General features: G+C 39.7%; 1 protein-coding gene across 7 annotated transcripts in view; it reads left to right on the top strand.

Moving 5' to 3' along the window:
• Positions 1-18,744, top strand: part of ARHGEF28 (Rho guanine nucleotide exchange factor 28) — a 305,032-nt gene that overhangs the window by 273,240 nt on the left and 13,048 nt on the right. For all 7 annotated transcript variants that reach the window (XM_061189357.1, XM_061189352.1, XM_061189354.1 and 4 more), the window contains 2 exons: positions 1,328-1,813; positions 3,554-3,854. In XM_061189357.1, the coding sequence (XP_061045340.1) occupies positions 1,328-1,813; positions 3,554-3,854 (787 nt within the window). The remainder of the gene's footprint in view (positions 1-1,327; positions 1,814-3,553; positions 3,855-18,744) is intronic.

Here is an 18,744-nt window from a genome sequence, read left to right on the forward strand (position 1 = left end):
TCATTGTTTTCTTTATAATAACTGCTAAAAGACATTAATCAAATATTCATGTGAATTTGAAATTTTTTGAATTGATTTTCAAATTTAAAAACATGAAGTTTATTTCAATAGGCCCCATTGAATACATTTTTGAGTCTTACTCCAAGACAAATACCAATTTAAAATATACCTTAGTTCTTTAACCTTCAAAAGCGTGGGAAAGTGCCGAGTTAACAAATAACTAATGGTCACATCCCCATCTTCCCAGCATCTGTTACATAGACAGCTTTTTAAATTTTTAGGAAGAAAAATGAGAATTTATCCCTAGGAGAGTAATAATTTCTCATAACGAGTCACAACATACACACACATACCCAGTATGTGGCCATTTTCAGTTTGTCCCTTTTCTGTTTCTTTGTGCTTTCATTAGGGACTTTTAAAATTAAAAGCTTCCAGGGGCATTTACAGATAATTTTTTGTTTTGTTTTGTGGAATCCTTCCAAAACTTGGCAGTTATTTCCTGTGATACTGCCAAACTTTTCGTAGGCAGATGCCGTAACTCAAAATGTTTTTTTAATCTGGTTGGTAATGTCCTCTGGGTTTTAGAGTATCTGTGTCCCTGGTTGGTAATGTCCTCTGGGTTTTAGAGTATCTATGTCCCCTGAAGCAGTCCAGCCTCCTTTTAGCACTCCATTAAACAAATGAATTTCAGCTTAGTGTTTTGTGCATGACCTTCCTGCTATAATACAAAGAAATAACAGTAATGAGACTAGCTTTACCATTTATACATCTCCTAAATATGATATTAACTGCTATTCTCGGGCATTATATTATAAAAAAGGTTATTTAGCAAAGCTTCCAAGTGGTTGACTTTTATTTTTATGTCTTCATGTATGTCATATAGCTTAAGTAATTTCTGGTTTGAGACTCAAAGGGTACTACCAGATTTATATAGATCCTTAAATTCTCCTGAATTACTGACTGTCAAGACCTCAGAAAGAGAATGAGGCATAGCACAGGAATGCAGAGTCCTGTGAATTTAGGTCCTGAATTCTTATTTAGAACACTTGCTTAAATATTATCCAACAACCAGCAACAAACCACATTTCCAAAAGAGGGGATGAGTATTGCTTCTGTGCTTTATTTCTTTTGTGTATAAATTCCAGGCCATACCACTAAGGAAATGCAGACAAGCCTATTTGAAGTGCCAAGGTCAGTCTCAGGAGGTAACTTAGAACAAGGACAGAAATATTCAGAGAAAATAATTTGGTCATGCTTTTGAGGTGGTTCCAACCCAAGGTGCACACGGTATGGACGCCTTTGCTTTTTCTGCCCTCTGCTCGGACAGGCCGCCTTGACCGTTCAGGATAGCCACATTGAGATCCACAGGCTGGCTCTCCAGCAGCAGGAGGGCCTGTCCCCCGGCCCCTCTTTCCGAGGCAGCCCCTTTCAGGACCAGGAGAAGCACCGAGGTCTGGAGAAGCGGCGGGAGGAGCTGGCCAACCTCCACAAGCTGCAGCATCAGTTCCAGCAGGACCAGCAGCGCTGGCGCCGCAGGTGCGACCAGCAGCAGCGAGAGCAGGAGGCCAAGGCCAGCCGGCTGCAGGAGCGCGAGAGGGAGTGCCAGGTGCAGGAGGAGCTGCTGCTGAGGAGCTGGGGGGAGCTGGACCTGCAGCTCCAGGAGTACCAGCAGAGCCTGGAGCGGCTGCGGGAGGGCCAGCGCCTGGTGGAGAGGGAGAGGGAGAGGATGCGGGCCCAGAAGAGCCTGCTGCGTGGCTGGAAGCACAGCCGGCAGAGGAGCCTTCCCGCAGCGTTGCCTCGAGGAGGCATGGAGGTACGGGTCTCCCTGTGCTGGCGGAAGCAGCGTGTGAGACGGCTGTGGTCATGGTGGTTCTGGAGCCACCGACCACATGTCTGTCTCTTTCGCTGCTTGTGTGAGAGCTCACAAGAGTTACTCGGTGTGTAGGTAACAAAAGCTGGGACCCTTTAGAGGCAATACATATGCACCTTGACTTGAAGTATGGACATGTGGAAAGGTCTGGGTGCTGCTGGATCATGGGTTCATTGTACTCTGAGACCCCCTTACCCGAGGGAAGAAATACAGAATAGAGTTGCACCAGTGAGGCAAGCTTTACCCTGGAGGCACGCTCACCGTGAGCATGCTGTAGCTCAAGCTCCCCTGTATATGCTCCAGTCTTCAGAGCTCTGTATAGATTTACCTTTCAGCAGATCAGTTAAGCTATTAATGTTCATAGGTACTGAATTTAACAAGTACGCTACTATTCCGTTATTCCAAGCTTATTCTCTTTTTGTAAATTTGACCTCATAAATTCAAAATCCATTTCACTAATGACAGTTAACATAAGTAGTATACTAATTAATCTTTGGGCAGGATAAAACCTTTTGAAAAGTTCCGTGTTTCATTTTGCACCCACTCTAACCATGCTTGACAATTCCATTTGTTCCAAGAGTTTACTTTTCTGTACTATGTGCACATAGATACTTCTTATTTTTTTTATATTCTTTTTTTTATATCTTTATTGGAATATAATTGCTTTACAAAGTTGTGTTCGTTTCTGTTGTACAACACAGTGAATCAGCTATAAGTATACATATATCCCCATATCCCCTGCCTCTTGAGCCTCCCTCCCATCCTCCCTATCCCACCCCTCTAGGGGGTCACAAAGCACCGAGCTGATCTCCCTGTGCTATGCAGCTGCTTCCCACTAGCTAGCTATTTTACATTTGGTAGTGTATATATGTCAGTGCTACTCTCTCACTTCGTCCCAGCTTACCCTTCCCCCTCCCCGTGTCCTCAAGTCCATTCTCTACGTCTGTGTCTTTATTCCTGCCCTGCCGCTAGGTTCATCAGTACCGTTTTTTTAGATTCCATGTATGTGCGTTAACATACGGTATTTGTTTTTCTCTTTCTGACTTACTTCACTCTGTATGACAGACTCTAGGCCCATCCACCTCACTACAGATAACTCAGTTTCGTTCCTTTTTATGGCTGAGTAATAGTCCATTGTATATATGTGCCACATCTTCTTTATCCATTTATCTGTCGATGGACATTTAGGTTGCTTCCATGTCCTGGCTATTGTAAATACTGTACGTAAAGTTGTAAAAGTTGACAAGCTTCTAAGAATGATCTGTGTTATATCTGACTTTCCTTTCAGTTGGCTAAATTATATTTATTGCAAATACTTTATGTATACATGAATGTCTTCAACTTTTATTTAGCAAAAGTGAAAATGCTATTCCCTTAAAGTAGAAACACTTTAATGGCAGTGAGCACACAGCTGCACTTGTCTTTTCATTTGATTTTCATTTCTTTTAAGATATGCTGTGCGTTGCCAATTGAAGTTTTTGGTACTAGCTCATTAAAAGGGGATGGGAGGAGGGAGTCAAGGGTAATATCCTTCTGGACCTCACTCATTAAAATCTTGTAAATATCCTTCTCCACCTCACTCATTAAAATCTTGATTGCTAAATTCTGTTAGGAATAAATACTTTATAAAACTGGTGCAAATTGCTGGAAGAATTATTGTGTTTTTTCTTTTTTCTTACACAGGTAATGGAACTTAATCAATCTGAGGGTTTATGTCATGAAAATTCATTCTTCATCAATGAAGCTTTAGTGCAAATGTCACTTAACACTTTGAACAAACCGACTCCAGCAGCTATCCATCAGGATGCCACTTACCCCCCAAGTATATCTCATTCCGATTTGGTAAGGACTAGTGAAAATCAAGTAGACCTCAAGATGAACATTTCTCAGCCCTTGGACGTCAACCATGAACTGTGGATAGCCGCTGGGTCCTGTCATCAGATACCCCCTCTCCACCAAAGCAGCAAGGATTCTTGTAAAAATGGTAATTAATACTTTAAACATCATCTGTATAGTTTCCACAAGGAGCTGTTTTTCTGAATGGTTGGCTCTTCTTTAGAGCGAATCAAAGTGGGCCCTAGAATGGGAATAAATTGGTGCTGATGAGCTGGAGTTCGTGGCATAAACTTTTCTTTGGGGAAGTCTGGAGGCCATCGCTTGTGAGTATTGAGACAACTAGACCATGGTTGGAGGGCTTAGAGGATGCCACTGAGATGTGAGAACCAGACAGGGTTTTTAGGTCTGTGGGTTAAATAATAACTTTTCTTGAAAAGTGAAGCAACTTGATATTTATTCCTCACTGTAGACCCAACCACATCCTGATACACATACTTGTTGACTCTCAGAAATAAAAGATAATGGACAGGGTTTGTGGTAGGGCTTTATTGTCTCTCGGGGCAATTTCCTGCAATGTTAGTAAAATCTTCTGTACTGCCGTTAAATACCCCAAATGAAACTGTTAACATCATTTGTCATTGTAAAAAAAAAGGTGTTGTGTCTCCATAAGTACCTCGTAATGACACAATTTGCTAATCCCATTAAAGCATTTGCCAAATATAAATGAAAGGCAGCTCGAGTTACCAACTCCACATGAATCCAAATGATTTAAATCTATGTCTATTATAAATTGTTTTCTGTGGGATATGAGGTAGGGAATGAGAAGGACTCGAAACCTCTCTACCGAAAAACAGATGGCATGCAATAGAATAAACAAATGGCTGGCCACATGGATGGGAAATAAATCACCGACAGCAAAATGTTTCAGAAACATGAAACAAGCAGTGGTATAGAGATCTTCAGAACTGGACAGAGATTTGTTTCCATGCTTCGTAGTTATTCTTAGTTTGTCAGTAGGATAATTTGTCAGCAATGAAAAGGTTTGAATGTGTTCAGCTTCTCCGAATTAGAGAGTAATAATTCTGACACTGCCTGAAAGTAGATGTATTACTCATCCAAATTATGTTGATTCTTAGCAGTGGATAATTCTTTACATTATTCAGTCACTGCTGTAATATTCTATTTCTTGTCAGCATATAAGAAAGAATGAAATAGTTCTTTAAGTATCGTTTCAAGTATTCCTTAAATAAAAAAGAAAAAATGGAATAGTGAATTGGGGTTTAAAAAATGGGCAGAATGTAGCAAAGTGTAACCCCTTTAATGTATTATGTTGCAGCCCTAACACTACAGAGACCATATTGCAGAATGCCTTCTCTTGATACATGTTGCTTTGCTGTGCTGGATTCATTAAGTTGCTATCTGCAGTGCTTTCTGTGTTGTCACTGTGATTTTGCATACTGGCTTTGGGGTAATTCAGAAACTCAGTTTGAGTTAAACCACATTACACTTTTGTTTGAAAGAAGTATTTCTGCTTTTTCTGTATCTCCTACCTTTTTCTGTTGACTTGTGCTTTAAAGTAGAAAGCTTTTAAACATTTGGCAGCCTGCATGCAGGAGACAGAACATGTACTAAGGAAATAAACAGTAATTATATACAAAACCAGTGTCTCCACATGTAAGGAATTAAATATAGCCCAGGGAAATGCTGAGAAAACGTGCTTCAGCTTCAGATGTTGTGTCCAGTGTAGGCCAGGACACGCAGGACATTGATAGAAGAGAGCAAAATCAACTCTGGCCTTCCTCTCTCAGGAGCGTCCTAGTGTGTGCAGGAGGGATTAGATCAGAAATGCAGTGTGGGCTGTCCAGCGCTGGAGTTTTGCAACTGGTCAGAAAACCTTATTTACGTTTGTTTACTTAAGCGTGATAAGCAGTTTCTGGAGGAGAGAGAAGTCAGAGATTAGGAGGAGGTGGTAGGGAAGTGGAATGAAAATTGGATATATATTCTTAAGAGGGTTGTCAGGGCCAGATAAAATTGTTCAAGCTACTCCAGAGCTTTCACGGGTCTTAGAATCGAAAGTAGCTCAAAAGAAGCCACTGATGGTGGTCATCACTAGGCTCTGCCTGTGCTCTCCACGTAGGCTGGGGGGAGGGGGGGGGAGGGGGGAGGTGGGGGAGGGGGGAGGGGGGAGGGGGGAACAGGAGGAGGCCAGAAGAAACCAGTCCAGGCTATGCTGGTGGAGAGGGGGACAGTCCATGTGCTAGAACCAAGGATGGTGCCATGTCAACGTCCCCTGCTTTCACATTTGCTCCTGTATCTTTGTGTGAGTGGTCATCAGTGACAACTACCCTGGCTAACAAAATTTGCCTCTCCTGTTCTTGGCTGGTGTTTTTGTTAAATGTGTGTTTAACCGTGGTTTGGTTTCATTAGTAGGCCCTAAGGTCAGCTGTTTTCAGGCAGCTCCTTAAAGAATGCTTTGCTCTTTTGTCTGGTCTTGTGTTGGGTGCCTAAGAGCAGCTCAGATAAGTGGAAATGTGAATTTTGGGAACAGTAAGCCTGGTGGAAAAAATTGTATGTAAATAAAATTCTCTAACGTGTTTAGCTGTCGCCTAGATTGGAATTTTCATTTAGTTTGTTCAAGCCAGCTTCACCAGACATTTTACTGTGCTCTTTGTGTTCCAGTTGGTTTTTCAATATCTCCATCACCACTGCCACCACTGACAGTTATATGACACTTGCCAAATTTCAAGCACTGTGCTAAGGTTTTACATGGAGAAATTCATTTAGTACTCACAGCCATCCACTGAGATTGTTTGGTTATTATGTCCATTTGAGGGGGGAAACTGAGGCACAGAGAGGTTCAGTGACTTGCCCAAGGCCACAGAGCTGGTAAACAGCAGAGCCAGAGAGGAACTGGGAAGACTGGTTCTGGAGCCCGTGCTCTGAACCATTACACTGCACGTCGTTAATTTCTAGAATGCTGTTTTGAATTGTCCTTTTAAAAGAAGTTGGAGTAGAACTAGAATAAATCCTATTGTAATATCTGGCAGGATGTTGATGATGAAGGCCCAGTTCTTTGTTGTTGTTTTCGTCCCTTCCTTCTTTTTTTAATATTACCATTTGGAAAATATTTCTCAATCATTTGGGCTGTGGTGGCCAGTGCTGGCATGAGCTCCGAGGATCTTCAGATATAAATACTCTTTAGCTTCACTTTTTTCCCATAAGACACATCTTGTTAAGGATCATTTGTTTCTCTAGTGTTGCCTAACAATATCCCTGTGTTACTTGTAAATATTTTTTAAGGTAATACTTTATAAAGAACTTTACTTTCCAGTTTTGGAAGTTGTCTCATGAACAAAATTCTTGATGTTTGAACATTAGATCCAAATTGGTATTTGATTTTATTTATAGTGGAAGAGATGGTTGGTTTAGGAACTTAATCTGCTCTCCTCTGAGGGACACTAGCCAAGGCTACAGAAAATTTGAATTTCTTTAAACAATATAGTCCCTGTAGGACAATTGCTATGTAATTGGCCCGATGAAATGCTCAGCTGTTATTAGTCTTCTTAAAGGCAAAACCAACAAAAAACATTCTTTCTGTGCCTTTTTTTTCTCTCCTAGCTTTAGAATTCTAGGGCTATTTACTCAGTGTCTCTCTTAGTTTATATTTGCCTTTTTTTCATTAATCAACAGAGAAGATACTTTCTGGTATGATAATTAATCTGAAATCTTCTTAGTCTCCCTTTTCAGTTATATTTTTATCTGTACCTCAATATTTGCAGGTTACCTAAAAAGTTCCTTTTCAATGTAGTTAAAGCATCATAGTTTTGCTATAATGCATATGATAAAATTTAAATTGAGAACCAAATTTCATGCCTTAGTCGCGTAGTTGACATTGGAAAAAGAATAACTTTAGCAAGTTTGGATTCCAGAGAGTGTTTCGCTTTGCTGCTTGTTAGAATTTGGTGCCCGTCAAAATATTTTCAAATTCAAAGCATTGTATTTAGAATACTTCATCTTGGCAATGTTGTTATATTTTTTTAAATACAGACAGCTGCGTTAAACTTTCAATGACATGTTTTTTACATATGGAAATAGAATAGAAATTTTCCAAATAAAAAGCTATGCTGTAGTTAGTATTTAAGTAATAGTCTTTAAGAAGTGAGTATGTGATAATTTCTAATGTTTTAAAAATATTCTATAATTCAGAAATGGGTACCTTATTTGTGTAATCTGTGTGGAAAGAAGCTTTGCTAAAGACCTACAGGCAATTTCCCATAAAACTGAAGCTGGCGTTAGATAATATAAACTTCAGTGACAAAGAAGTATTTGAAAATGTGGATGTATAAGTTTGCTAGAGCTGCCATAATAAAGTTCTGGAGGCTGGAAGTCAAAGATCAAGGTGTTGGCAGGGTTGCTTTTTCTGAGGCCTCTCTTCTTGGCTTATAGAGGGTTGTCTTCTCCCTGTCTTCACATGGTCTTCCCTCTGTGCAAATCTGTGTCCTAATTTCATCTTCTTAAAGGACATCAGCCATATTGGATTAGGACCCACCTTAATGACCTCACTTAATTACTTCTTTGAAGGCTCTATCTTCGAATATATTTTGAGGTAATGGGGGTTAGGACTTTAATATATGAATTTGGGGGGGACACAATTCAGCCTTTAACATAGGATAAAATTATTATTTTCTCTTTGCTATTTTTAGGTGCCATGAAAGCTTTAATTTTTTAAAAAATGTACCAAACTTGAACTATAATTTAACAATCTGAGCTTTTTTTTTTTAACTTGGTTAGGGAAGTGAACTAAACTTTGTTTACAAAAATGCGTAACAGTAAAATTGTGATAAATGTCTATATTCTTTATATTTATAGATATAGGTATCTGTTATCAAGCCTGTGTCAATACAGAAATTAGGGCAGAAAAATGTCTATATATTCATTAGGACATTTTCCCAAACCTAGACCTTAATTAAAGAGCTTTGGGAATTTTAAACTCTCTCTATGATTGGGAGGGAATATTAGATGCCTTTATTTTGGATTGCTTAAATAAAACCAAAGCTGAAGGGTTGAAAATATTCATATGACATCAAATTATTATGCAGATATATCTATGGGAGTTTGTAGAAGTCAAAATTGGGAAATCATTGATCAGCTCTTTATCTTTTCTTCTAGAATCTTGGCTATCACTTTGGTTAACATTTTAAAGGAAATGATAATACTGCTTGCTCTTGGTCATCTGCGTCATGACAAGAGCATAAATAATTGGGCCCAAAGACTTAATTTTAATTTTTCTCACTGACAAGCATAGATGATTTTGCAGATTTTGTACCAGGAAAGGGAAACATGCCATTTGCTTGTAGAGCCTGGTGAGCCAGGGGTGCTGACTGCCAACTTCCTGACTGCATAGTTCTCTGGGGGCAGGTTTGCTATGTGAGCCAGCTGGGCCAGGGCCATCCCGCCTTAGTGAATAGAGCCCAGTACACAGCAGGAGAGCAAAACCAGCAGGTGGGTGGATTCAGAGGCAGCCAGCCAGCCATGTGGCTGGCTGTTCATCCCCGCCAAGCTTCCAATTTGGTTTGAACGAGCTGCTAAAGTGGGAACTTAACTCAGTATGAAGGATTCCAGGGGGTTAGGCCTGACCTTGGGTCATCCTTAGCTTAAATCCTGAAAAACAAAACCCCACCGTACATACAAGTACATATATGCATACATATACATACACACGTATGTGGTCTATAGGTTACATATTTGACCTCTCTAGTACAGTGTGGCTTTACTCTCAAAGTGATTAAGGGCTGGGTTTGCAAGGAAAGTTTGTAACCATTTAGGTACCAAACATACCTGAAGGATAAGGCATGCTCCTATCAGTCTCAATGACTCCTGGGACAATGATCCAAAGTGGGCAAAGAAAACATCACGCCTTCCACAAATCAGAATCTGGGGACCGTCTCCTCTCTCACCCCCATGTCCATCCAACCGTGAAAATTCAGTTTTTAGGACTTGCCTAAAATGTGGGGTGTTCAGCTAAGGACTGATGTTTTATGTTTGCTTAAGAAAAATATGACCATCAGGTTCAGAGGGTGTGGCAGACTTTTCCTTAAAGGACCACACAGTGAATACTTGAGTCTTTTCAGGCCGTCGGTCTTTGTCGCATATAGTCAACTCTGCCGTTATAGCTCTAAATCAGCCGTAGACAGTACATTAAGAAACTAACACACCACTGTAAAGCAATTATACTCCAATCACGATGTTAAAAAAAAAAAGAATGAGATTAGCTGTGTTCCAGTAAAACTTTATTTGTAAAAATAGATGGTCTAACTTGTATTTTCTTTTTCACTTAAATTGAGGAGTTTATATTCCTCTTGGCTTGGAAATTCCATGCCAATTAATTCACGTCTGGGTGAATTAATGTAATATTATATGGCACTTCATGCCATTCAAAAACAACATTTGAATTCATGGTCTCATTTGCCCTTTACAACATCCTGTGAGATGGTGGTTGCTGTCTCTGTTTTTCAAAGAAGACAACTTTTCTTTTTCACTTTTTATTCATTCAGTCTCTGTGAAAAGATGAATTTAGAAAAATGGAGTTGAGTGTACTGGATGGAGTTAAGGCCAGTGTATTAAAACCCAGAGAGACTTTTCCCCCCAACTCCACCTCCCCAAATCCTGTGATGGTGTTACGGAGGGCCACCCTCTAACTGTGAGGCTCATGAGAAGTGAGATGCCATGCGTGGGATTGGCTGCTAGAACCGTGGTTACTGTAGCTGGCTGGGTACCATGGTTTCTGGGAGAAGGCAATAGAAATATGAATTCCTCTGTGCAGAGATTCTGATTTGGTAGGACTTGGCTGGGCCTGCAAATTTGTGTATCTGACATTTTCTTTAAGTGATTCTGAAGCAGCCATCCTGTTATCTTCCCCTGCACTGCCAGCCTGGAGTGCTGGGCTTGATGTTAGAGAACCTCAGTTCAAATGCTAACTCAGGCTCCTACAGCTGCTGCGTGATTCCTAAGCCATAATTCCTCATCTGTACAAAAGAGAAGGAAGTGTTATCAGAACTTTAAAAAAAAAAATTGCCAAGCATGTTCTGGGATCCGGTGGACTTCAGCTTCATCCCTGCCTGGTGGAAAGAATTCATTGTAATTGTGATTCAGAGGTGGCCTGCTGATAGAAATGAAAGTGTCTCCTAAATGTCAGTAGGAAGCCAATAGTTTCAAAGGTGATTTTTTTAAAAATATGTAAATCGGGGAATTTTTTTACTCAGAATGGATATATATTAGAATATAAAGGGTTAACTACTTTTCCATATTCGTCTAAGAGGAAGTGTTTGTTAGTATATCACCAGAACTGTCTTAGGGAAAAAGTCACAGCATTTTGCTTCCCTTTGTTCCTCTCTGAAGAGGAAGAAGTTACATCAGTCAACCATGTTTTCAGAACCAAATGTAAGAGATATTTTGACAGCAAGACTGAACATCTCAACTTGGGATGTAAAACTTCCATATCTACAGAACATCCAACCCTCATGGGTTGCATTATATAAATGGTCGCATTATATCAATATATCCCCAGGAAAACTTCTAATAATACTTGAGTTCCCCGAATAGGCTTTTCTACCAGAAAGAAAATGTTGAGAACACCCAACAGGAGTATTTGGGTTTAAACCATTTCTCACTTTAAATTTAAAAATTGTGTTCTGGTTTATGACCTTAATCTCTTTTTGAGTTCAGTTATCCTGAATTTATTTGTCCTTGTTAGTCCTGGATAGACTGATAAAAATCAAGGCTCAGAATCACCAGGAAGCACCCCTTGTTAGCACTTCTCATAATTTGAGTTAATGACATGTGTAATAATTTATGTAAGGTCTGCCTGTCCCACTGTAGAATAAGCTTCAAGAGAGTGGGGCGCTCCACGTATCGCCTTTGTTCATTGCTCTATCACAATTAACAAAGCACAGTGCACAATGTTTGGCATCTAATGAACATTTGATAAAAATTGTGACATGAATGAAGGAGTCAAGGTCCACACTCTTTAGCAGAAATGAAAGCAACTATGAGCTTGAGTCACATAGCTTGACTTGACTGAGGCATTGAAACAGGTTGAGGAAAGCCAGTAGACGTGTGGGGTGTGATGGGGGTTAATACATGTGGACTAGGCAAGTGCTTCAGGCTAGCTCCCTGGATTGAGTGAGTTTGAAAACTTTTGTAAGATGGGTGTATGTGAGGTGGCATTCCTGAAATGTCAGGATAACTATAAAATTGCTTGCCATGAATACCTTTCTGGATTCTAGGTAGCAGACTTTAACAATTGCCAACTTTTCTTCCTCATTAATGTTGAAATAAATTTGTCTTCAGATGTATAGTCTCATTTATCAGTTTGATATAGGTACTCTTTGTTCAACTCTAGAGAGCATCTTCTTATGTGAGTTATTTTTCCCTTTAGAATATTGTACATATAGCCCCACATGGCCATGTGTAGCAAATGAAAGCTCAAACAGTTAAAACATATTCTCCATAAAATGCCTTAATTTATTCTAAGCAAGTAGAAATGAATTCATTGCTGTCATTTTAGGAAAATGGCACATAAACAATTTAGCATTTAATTGTTATATGAACAACAATTAGTCAGCCTATCTGTTCACTGGGGTATTTCTTTTTTAACCATAAAGTAGCTTGAACACCAGTAAATTAAACATGGGCAGCTAGCTCAACATCAGTGAAACACTTTCTTAAACCCTTTTTCTTCTGCTAAATCCTATTTAACAGTCCAATGTATCTCCCCAGGCAAAACAATTAGTATTTGTTTCGTTAAGTACACTCTTAGAATGTGAACCAATTTCCCTGGCTCCACCTTCTACTTGTCAGCCTTAAAGTATTGCCTGAAAGATTATATATTTATCATAGCAATCTTAAAATTAAATGTGATGGCATCTTAAGAAATATATCCCTTTGCTCTACCCCAGACAGACTGACTGAAAGGCACCTATGTGTCCTCAGCTGGTCAGTTCCCAGAAACAGCTGGCTGAGGGGGCGACGTCTTGTCCTGTTTCTCTGCTCAGACTTCGAGCCAGATAATAAATAAGCCGGGGCCTGGGTTTTGATCTGTGGAGATGCTAATTTGCCATGATAAACCACTGTGGAGTTTGCTTGGAGAAGGGGCCAGGGTATCCATTCTCTTTCTAGGTAAGATATTAATTCAATTAAATTTGAAATGTTAATGCTTGGTTTGAAGGTTTACCTAAGGAAAAATGTGGTCTTACAGAGGTTCCCAGTTCTGCAGGATAGGACTCGGAGCCTTTTGCTGAACAATTTCACAGTACGACTGTGCAGAATTTAATTATTTTCATGGCGACTCTTTTCCATAGCTCTCTTTGTACAAATTTCATTACACTACAGGTTTTTCTTCCTAAAACATAACATGCTGGATGTTTGGATTAAATATAGAATATTTGGATCATCCGCCAAAAATACAGGAGACTCTACTTCTCAGGTGAATTGAGGTCATTTTGTAAGGACTGATGCTGCTGTAAAGCTTTGGAAGAAGCATTTACAAGCAAAACATTGACAGAGTTTTAATTTTATTTAATGACCTGCTTCCTACCAGCGATCTTGGCACCCTGTGCAGTGATTTGCAATCAGTTAATCACACAGAATGTTATAACATTGCAATAAGGACCTTGCGTTCTAAGAGTCTTATAAATCCGCCAGCAACAAAAAACAGGAATTGCGTGCTCAGAGCCCTCTCCATGCAAAACCCCAAATCAGGAGGTGATTTTAATGCTCTGTTTTCTAACATGTCCTCAGAAGCCTCAGTACTTTCTTGTAGATTCTGAATTTTGAAGTTCCTATTTCTCAAAGATGGTTTGGGCTGTCAGTATAGGAGTCTGTAAGTGTTCAATTTAGACACCAGTCCTTTAGATGGGAGGGATTCTTGATTCTTCTGGATGACTGAAAGAAGACTATGGCTTTGGTTATTTCCCGTGAATTCAGGGCAATCATGCTCAATTGCAGTAGGCCATATTTTGGGGAGTCTTTTAGGAATGAATCAGAAAGGAAACATGTTTCCATCCTGGGAATCCACTGACATTTGCTAGAGGCAGATGGCAGAAGATGGGATGGTGAGATATTAGGAGTCAAGGAGAAAGAGACTTCACATACTTGGCTTTGCCAAAAGCTTCTAGAATCTGTGTTTAGGATCTTAGGCTTGTATTCTTGTCATTTCAGACGCACCCTTGCAGTTACCTGTTTAGCTCTGCTGGATTTTTTTTTCTTCTTATTTTAGTGTAGTAAATATGGAGCTATTAAGTATTCTTAAAATTACATAAGCCTAAACTCTTGGATAAATGTAGGTTGTGTTTTCTTGACTTGTTTCCATATGGCTCTGTTTTGGGGATGTTATTATATAACAAGAATATGGAATGTATAATTCTTAATATATATTCCATCTGATTAAAATGGAACCTTCTTTTAAGAAACGAAAGGCTTTTAAAGCTGCGTTTACTTCCAATGAGTAGATTAAACTTCTGACTCTTGATGAATTTATTCCTACCAAAAATAGTTAACCTGTTTTTGATTACTTGTTAATGTATCCAGATTGGCGTGATGGATTATACACAAAGTAGAGCTCATCCTGTATTTTTAGACGCTTGATGCTTCCGTTCAGCATGAGCTCTAAAATACACCCGCAAAGTTTTGCGTGTGCAAACTACTTTTCACTGGCACATAGCTTGGAAGGAGAAAACAAAAGGAATGTTTGGGCCAAAATGTGATGGTCTGTTAGTCAGCATAGTCATGAGGCCCTATTTTGCATTTGGGCTCCAGTGTGAGGAAGTACAGTCGCACACTGATGTGTCCCCGAGGACTGCGGACTGGAATCCCATCCCCCTTGAAAGGAGAATGCAGCAGTACTGCAAGGGGGAGGGTGTGTTTAGCTGCCTTTTAGGGTACTTCACTCAACTATCTGCAAAGATTTTTTAAAAAATTTTAGTTATTTTATGCTGAACAAGCAGCCTGAGGTAAAGCATCGCGAAAGATCAGATACTACATTTGTCTTTTATGAGCTGCCTCTGCTCTGAGCTGGGTATGAGGTGATTACCTTAGTGGACGTAGCGGGGAAAAGCTTAAATCTTAACTGTGTGAGCAAAATACTGGGAAAAATCACATTAAAATTATCCTACTCAAAGAAATTATCATTGCTTCTGATAGGAATATGGAAGGGTTTTTGCAAATGCTGCTGCCAGTGAGTTAAAATATTTCATCTTCAAATTAAAATATTTCCTCTTCAGATAAGAGATATAAGTAATATATAGATATGGTGGGTATTTTTTTTAGAGATGGTTATTTTATCTTTTTAGACTATTGGCTAACTTTGAGGATGTGTGGTTCAGGAAAATTTCAGAAAATATATTTCATGAAGGGCTTGATTAAATGACTAATTCAACAAGGACCCAGAAAAAACACTAGGGCAGAAACCTGCCTAGCAATATCATTTTTGACCAGAATGATCAAGACGAGACATATGTTCATGTGAAGAAGGTAGGTGATGTGATATTTCCCTGTCATTCAAAGATGAAAAGATAAAGAATCCATCTTCTCCCACCTCCTAAACCAAGTTTCAGCAAACATAGACTAAAACGATGCTTTTTCCAATGTAATGAACTTTAGGTGTATTTTCTGGTACTTCACTTTTACATGAGGGATTTGAATGAATGAATCAATGAATAGATTAACAAATGAATGCATGAAGGAATAAACTTGATGAATATTGAACAGTAGAGGTGGCTGAGTGGCATAGTGGTGAAGATAGAAGGCCTGGGTTCAGATTTACCACCTGTGAAAACTTAGGCAAGTGTTTAAACTTGGTGTATGTCAGTTTCCTCATCTGTAAAATTGGACTTCTGATAGTATCTACTTTGTAGATGGTATGAGGGTTTTATAAGACGAAACGTACGATTCTGAGAACTTTGGAAGCACTTAGTAGACACAGATATTGTCACTGTTACTGTTACACCTTGTGTTACAAAAGGAGCAGAGCATTAGGAAGAACATTCAGTTGCTTCATCCACTGGGCCGCTTCCAAAATAGTTGCTCTGGGGACCTGAAGGACATATTATGTCTCATTGGAGTATTATCTAAATAGACACTTCTCAAAAAACATTCCACCATACATGACAGAAAGTTCCCATAATCAGATGGTACTGGGAAATGGTGGTTTGGCGACTACACAACTTCTTCAAAACTTTCATTGTGCTCATGTGTACTGTGACTCTCCAAAAGTGGCACTTCCCAAACCTATTTAACCACAGCATCCTCTTCTCCAGCCCAGAACCTTGCAGGGCTACTATTCCTTAAAATATACTAGGGAAAAAACCAGTGATGTAAGTGGGTGTTGAAATAAACTCATTGTGCATGGCACACCCTTCGAATACATCCTTTCTCCCGTAGGAACAATTGAAATCCAAACGACATATGCCGACATGATTTACCACGTGGGTTGTCTTCTGAATACCAAATACAACACAATGAATTTTAGATAGAGTTTTGTTTAGCCCCTAGGCCAGCATTTGGGCCTGTGGATAAGGATTTGTGTCCAGTCCTCTTAGGGCTTTTTTGGGTCACCTTCCTTGGGCTTATTCAAATGCACCGTGTGCTGAAATTAGTCACTGCTGTTGAAGCGCAGGAGGTTATGTGCTTGGGCCTGGAGGCCTGATCTGACCTCTGATCTCTAAGCCTCATCTCATGCTGCTCTGTCCTTTCTCTCCCTGTGGTCTAGCCATAGGAAGTTCTTCCACTTATGTGAAAGGCCAGCCACCCCTGCCCCTTTTGTACATCTATTTCCTCTTTCAGGAATATCCTCTCCTCCACCCTTTATTCTCAACCTGGTAAACTCTTGTTCGTCTTTCAAGACCCCAGCTCCAGGGTCACTTTCCTCCAAATGCCTATCCAGACCCTCCCAATCTCGGTTAGGAGCTTTCCTTGTGATTCTATAGTGTCCAGTAAATCCTTGTGTTACTTTCCACCATATTTTGTCACTTGTTTTCCCTCTGGACTCTTAAGTTGCTATATATTGTTTGTTTGAGATATTTACATACATTGAATGCTCAGATATTAACTCTATTATTCAATCATTTTTGTGGAAAGAATTTCAAGGCACAGAATACTGCCATCACTCTAGAAAGCTCCCTTATACCTCTTACCAACCAACCTTCACTCCCAGAAGCAGCTACTCATCTGTTTTCCATCAACCACAGGTTAATTTTGCTTATTCTAGAATGACATGGAATCAAATACTATGTACCTTTATGTGTCCAGGGTTTTTTCTCTCAACATACTGTTTTTGAGATGCATCCATACTGTTGCATGAATCTGTAATTGGTTCCCTTTTATTACTAAGGAATCTTGCTTAGATGAATTTATCACAATTATCCAGTCTTCTGTGGATGGATACCTGGCTTATTTCTAGTTTTTGGCTCTTATAAATAAAACTGCTATAAACAGTCTGTACAAGGCTTTTTGTGAATTACGTTTTCATTTTTCTTGGATAAATACCTAGGAGTAGAATTCATCCTAGAATTGGTGCCTATTTAGCTTTTAAGAAACTGGAACAGTTTTTGAAGTGATTGTATGGGCTATAAGCTTCCTGGGTGCTGAGACAAAGTCTTGTTCAACTCGGTTTCCCTGGTGTCCGACCCAGTGCAGGGCACATACTAGGCACTCAGTGTTGATTGAAGAGTGAATGGACAAGAAACTCAAAACAGTTTTCCTTCTGACACACCCTCTACTAACTGAAAAAGTAAATAATGCTTTGTCCATCAGAGGGATGGAAACTTGACTGGCTAAATGTGGGCTTATTCCAAGCAGATGAAAAATGGGGAATAACTGCTCCCTTCTGACCCTGCCCTGGACCTACATGTGCAGGTGAAGCCAAGTATGTAGATAGACACGGGACCATAGAAGGGTCCTGATCACCAGCAACTGCAAAACTTACCTCCTAAAGTTAAAACTCCCAGCATTCCCATTCAAAACCCTCCACAACCTACTCTTCCAACACATCCCCACCCCTTTGATTTATCTGCACAAACTCATAATTCCACCAGACCCAACAGCTCTCTTTTCTTATGGCATCCAGCATTTCCTCCCCTTTGCAGTAGGGGTGAGCTCTACCTAAAATACCTCCACCCGAGGCCACCTCTTCCTGTTGACATTCTGGTCAGCCAGGCTCAATTCCAGTTCTGTCTTTGCTCTGAAGCCTGTCCTGGCTACCACATCTAAAAGTGCTCTCTTTGGAAGATCTCTGAAGTGGTGTCCACCTGTGGACAGTGTTCATTAGCCTCTTCTATAGTTATCTGTGTCTGCATCTTCCTACTCCGTGAGGTAACAGGCTATCAGAGGGCAGTGTGCTCAGTGGCCCTTATTGGTCTGGAAGGCGCTGGGGCCATTGGTCACTAAGTCGCTGAGGCTACTTGCTCTTCGCTCTTGGTGGCTGATTCCACTAAAGAGAAGTTAAATTGTATGGTAATGCTATGGCTCCTTCTTAAAAAGAGTTGTTTACAGAAGAAAGAGATCTGTCTAAAAGGAGGAGGATGTAGTGCAAACTTGGGAATTTGTGTCACCTGGTAGATAATTAAAGGGCAATTCGTTTCTTAGGCTCCAGTGTTAGTCATAGGTCACAAGTCAGGAAGCACAAATATTAATATCTAGAGTAGCTCCACATGACATTTGTATGCATAAGACAATGTAAAATCATCTCCTGTAGGACGAGATGGCTCCAAGGAGTAAAGTAATTAATCTTAGTATATATGTTCTCATTTGATTCCTGTTTTAATAAAGTCCTAATTTTGCCTCTGTTCTGCAAACTGCCTACTTCTCTAATGGTACAATTTCTAAAAGTATTTAATTTCCAGAAAGGTAATATAGTAATCTTTGCTCTGATTGCAAACATAAATATGAAAAGAATGCTGAGTGTGAAAATTTACATTGAACAAAACATTTTCTATATATTATGTTGTACTTTTAAATTTTTAATCATTTTTGAGTGACATAAA

The sequence above is a fragment of the Eubalaena glacialis genome, chromosome 4 (genome assembly GCF_028564815.1).
Source record: "Eubalaena glacialis isolate mEubGla1 chromosome 4, mEubGla1.1.hap2.+ XY, whole genome shotgun sequence".
Taxonomy (NCBI): domain Eukaryota; kingdom Metazoa; phylum Chordata; class Mammalia; order Artiodactyla; family Balaenidae; genus Eubalaena; species Eubalaena glacialis.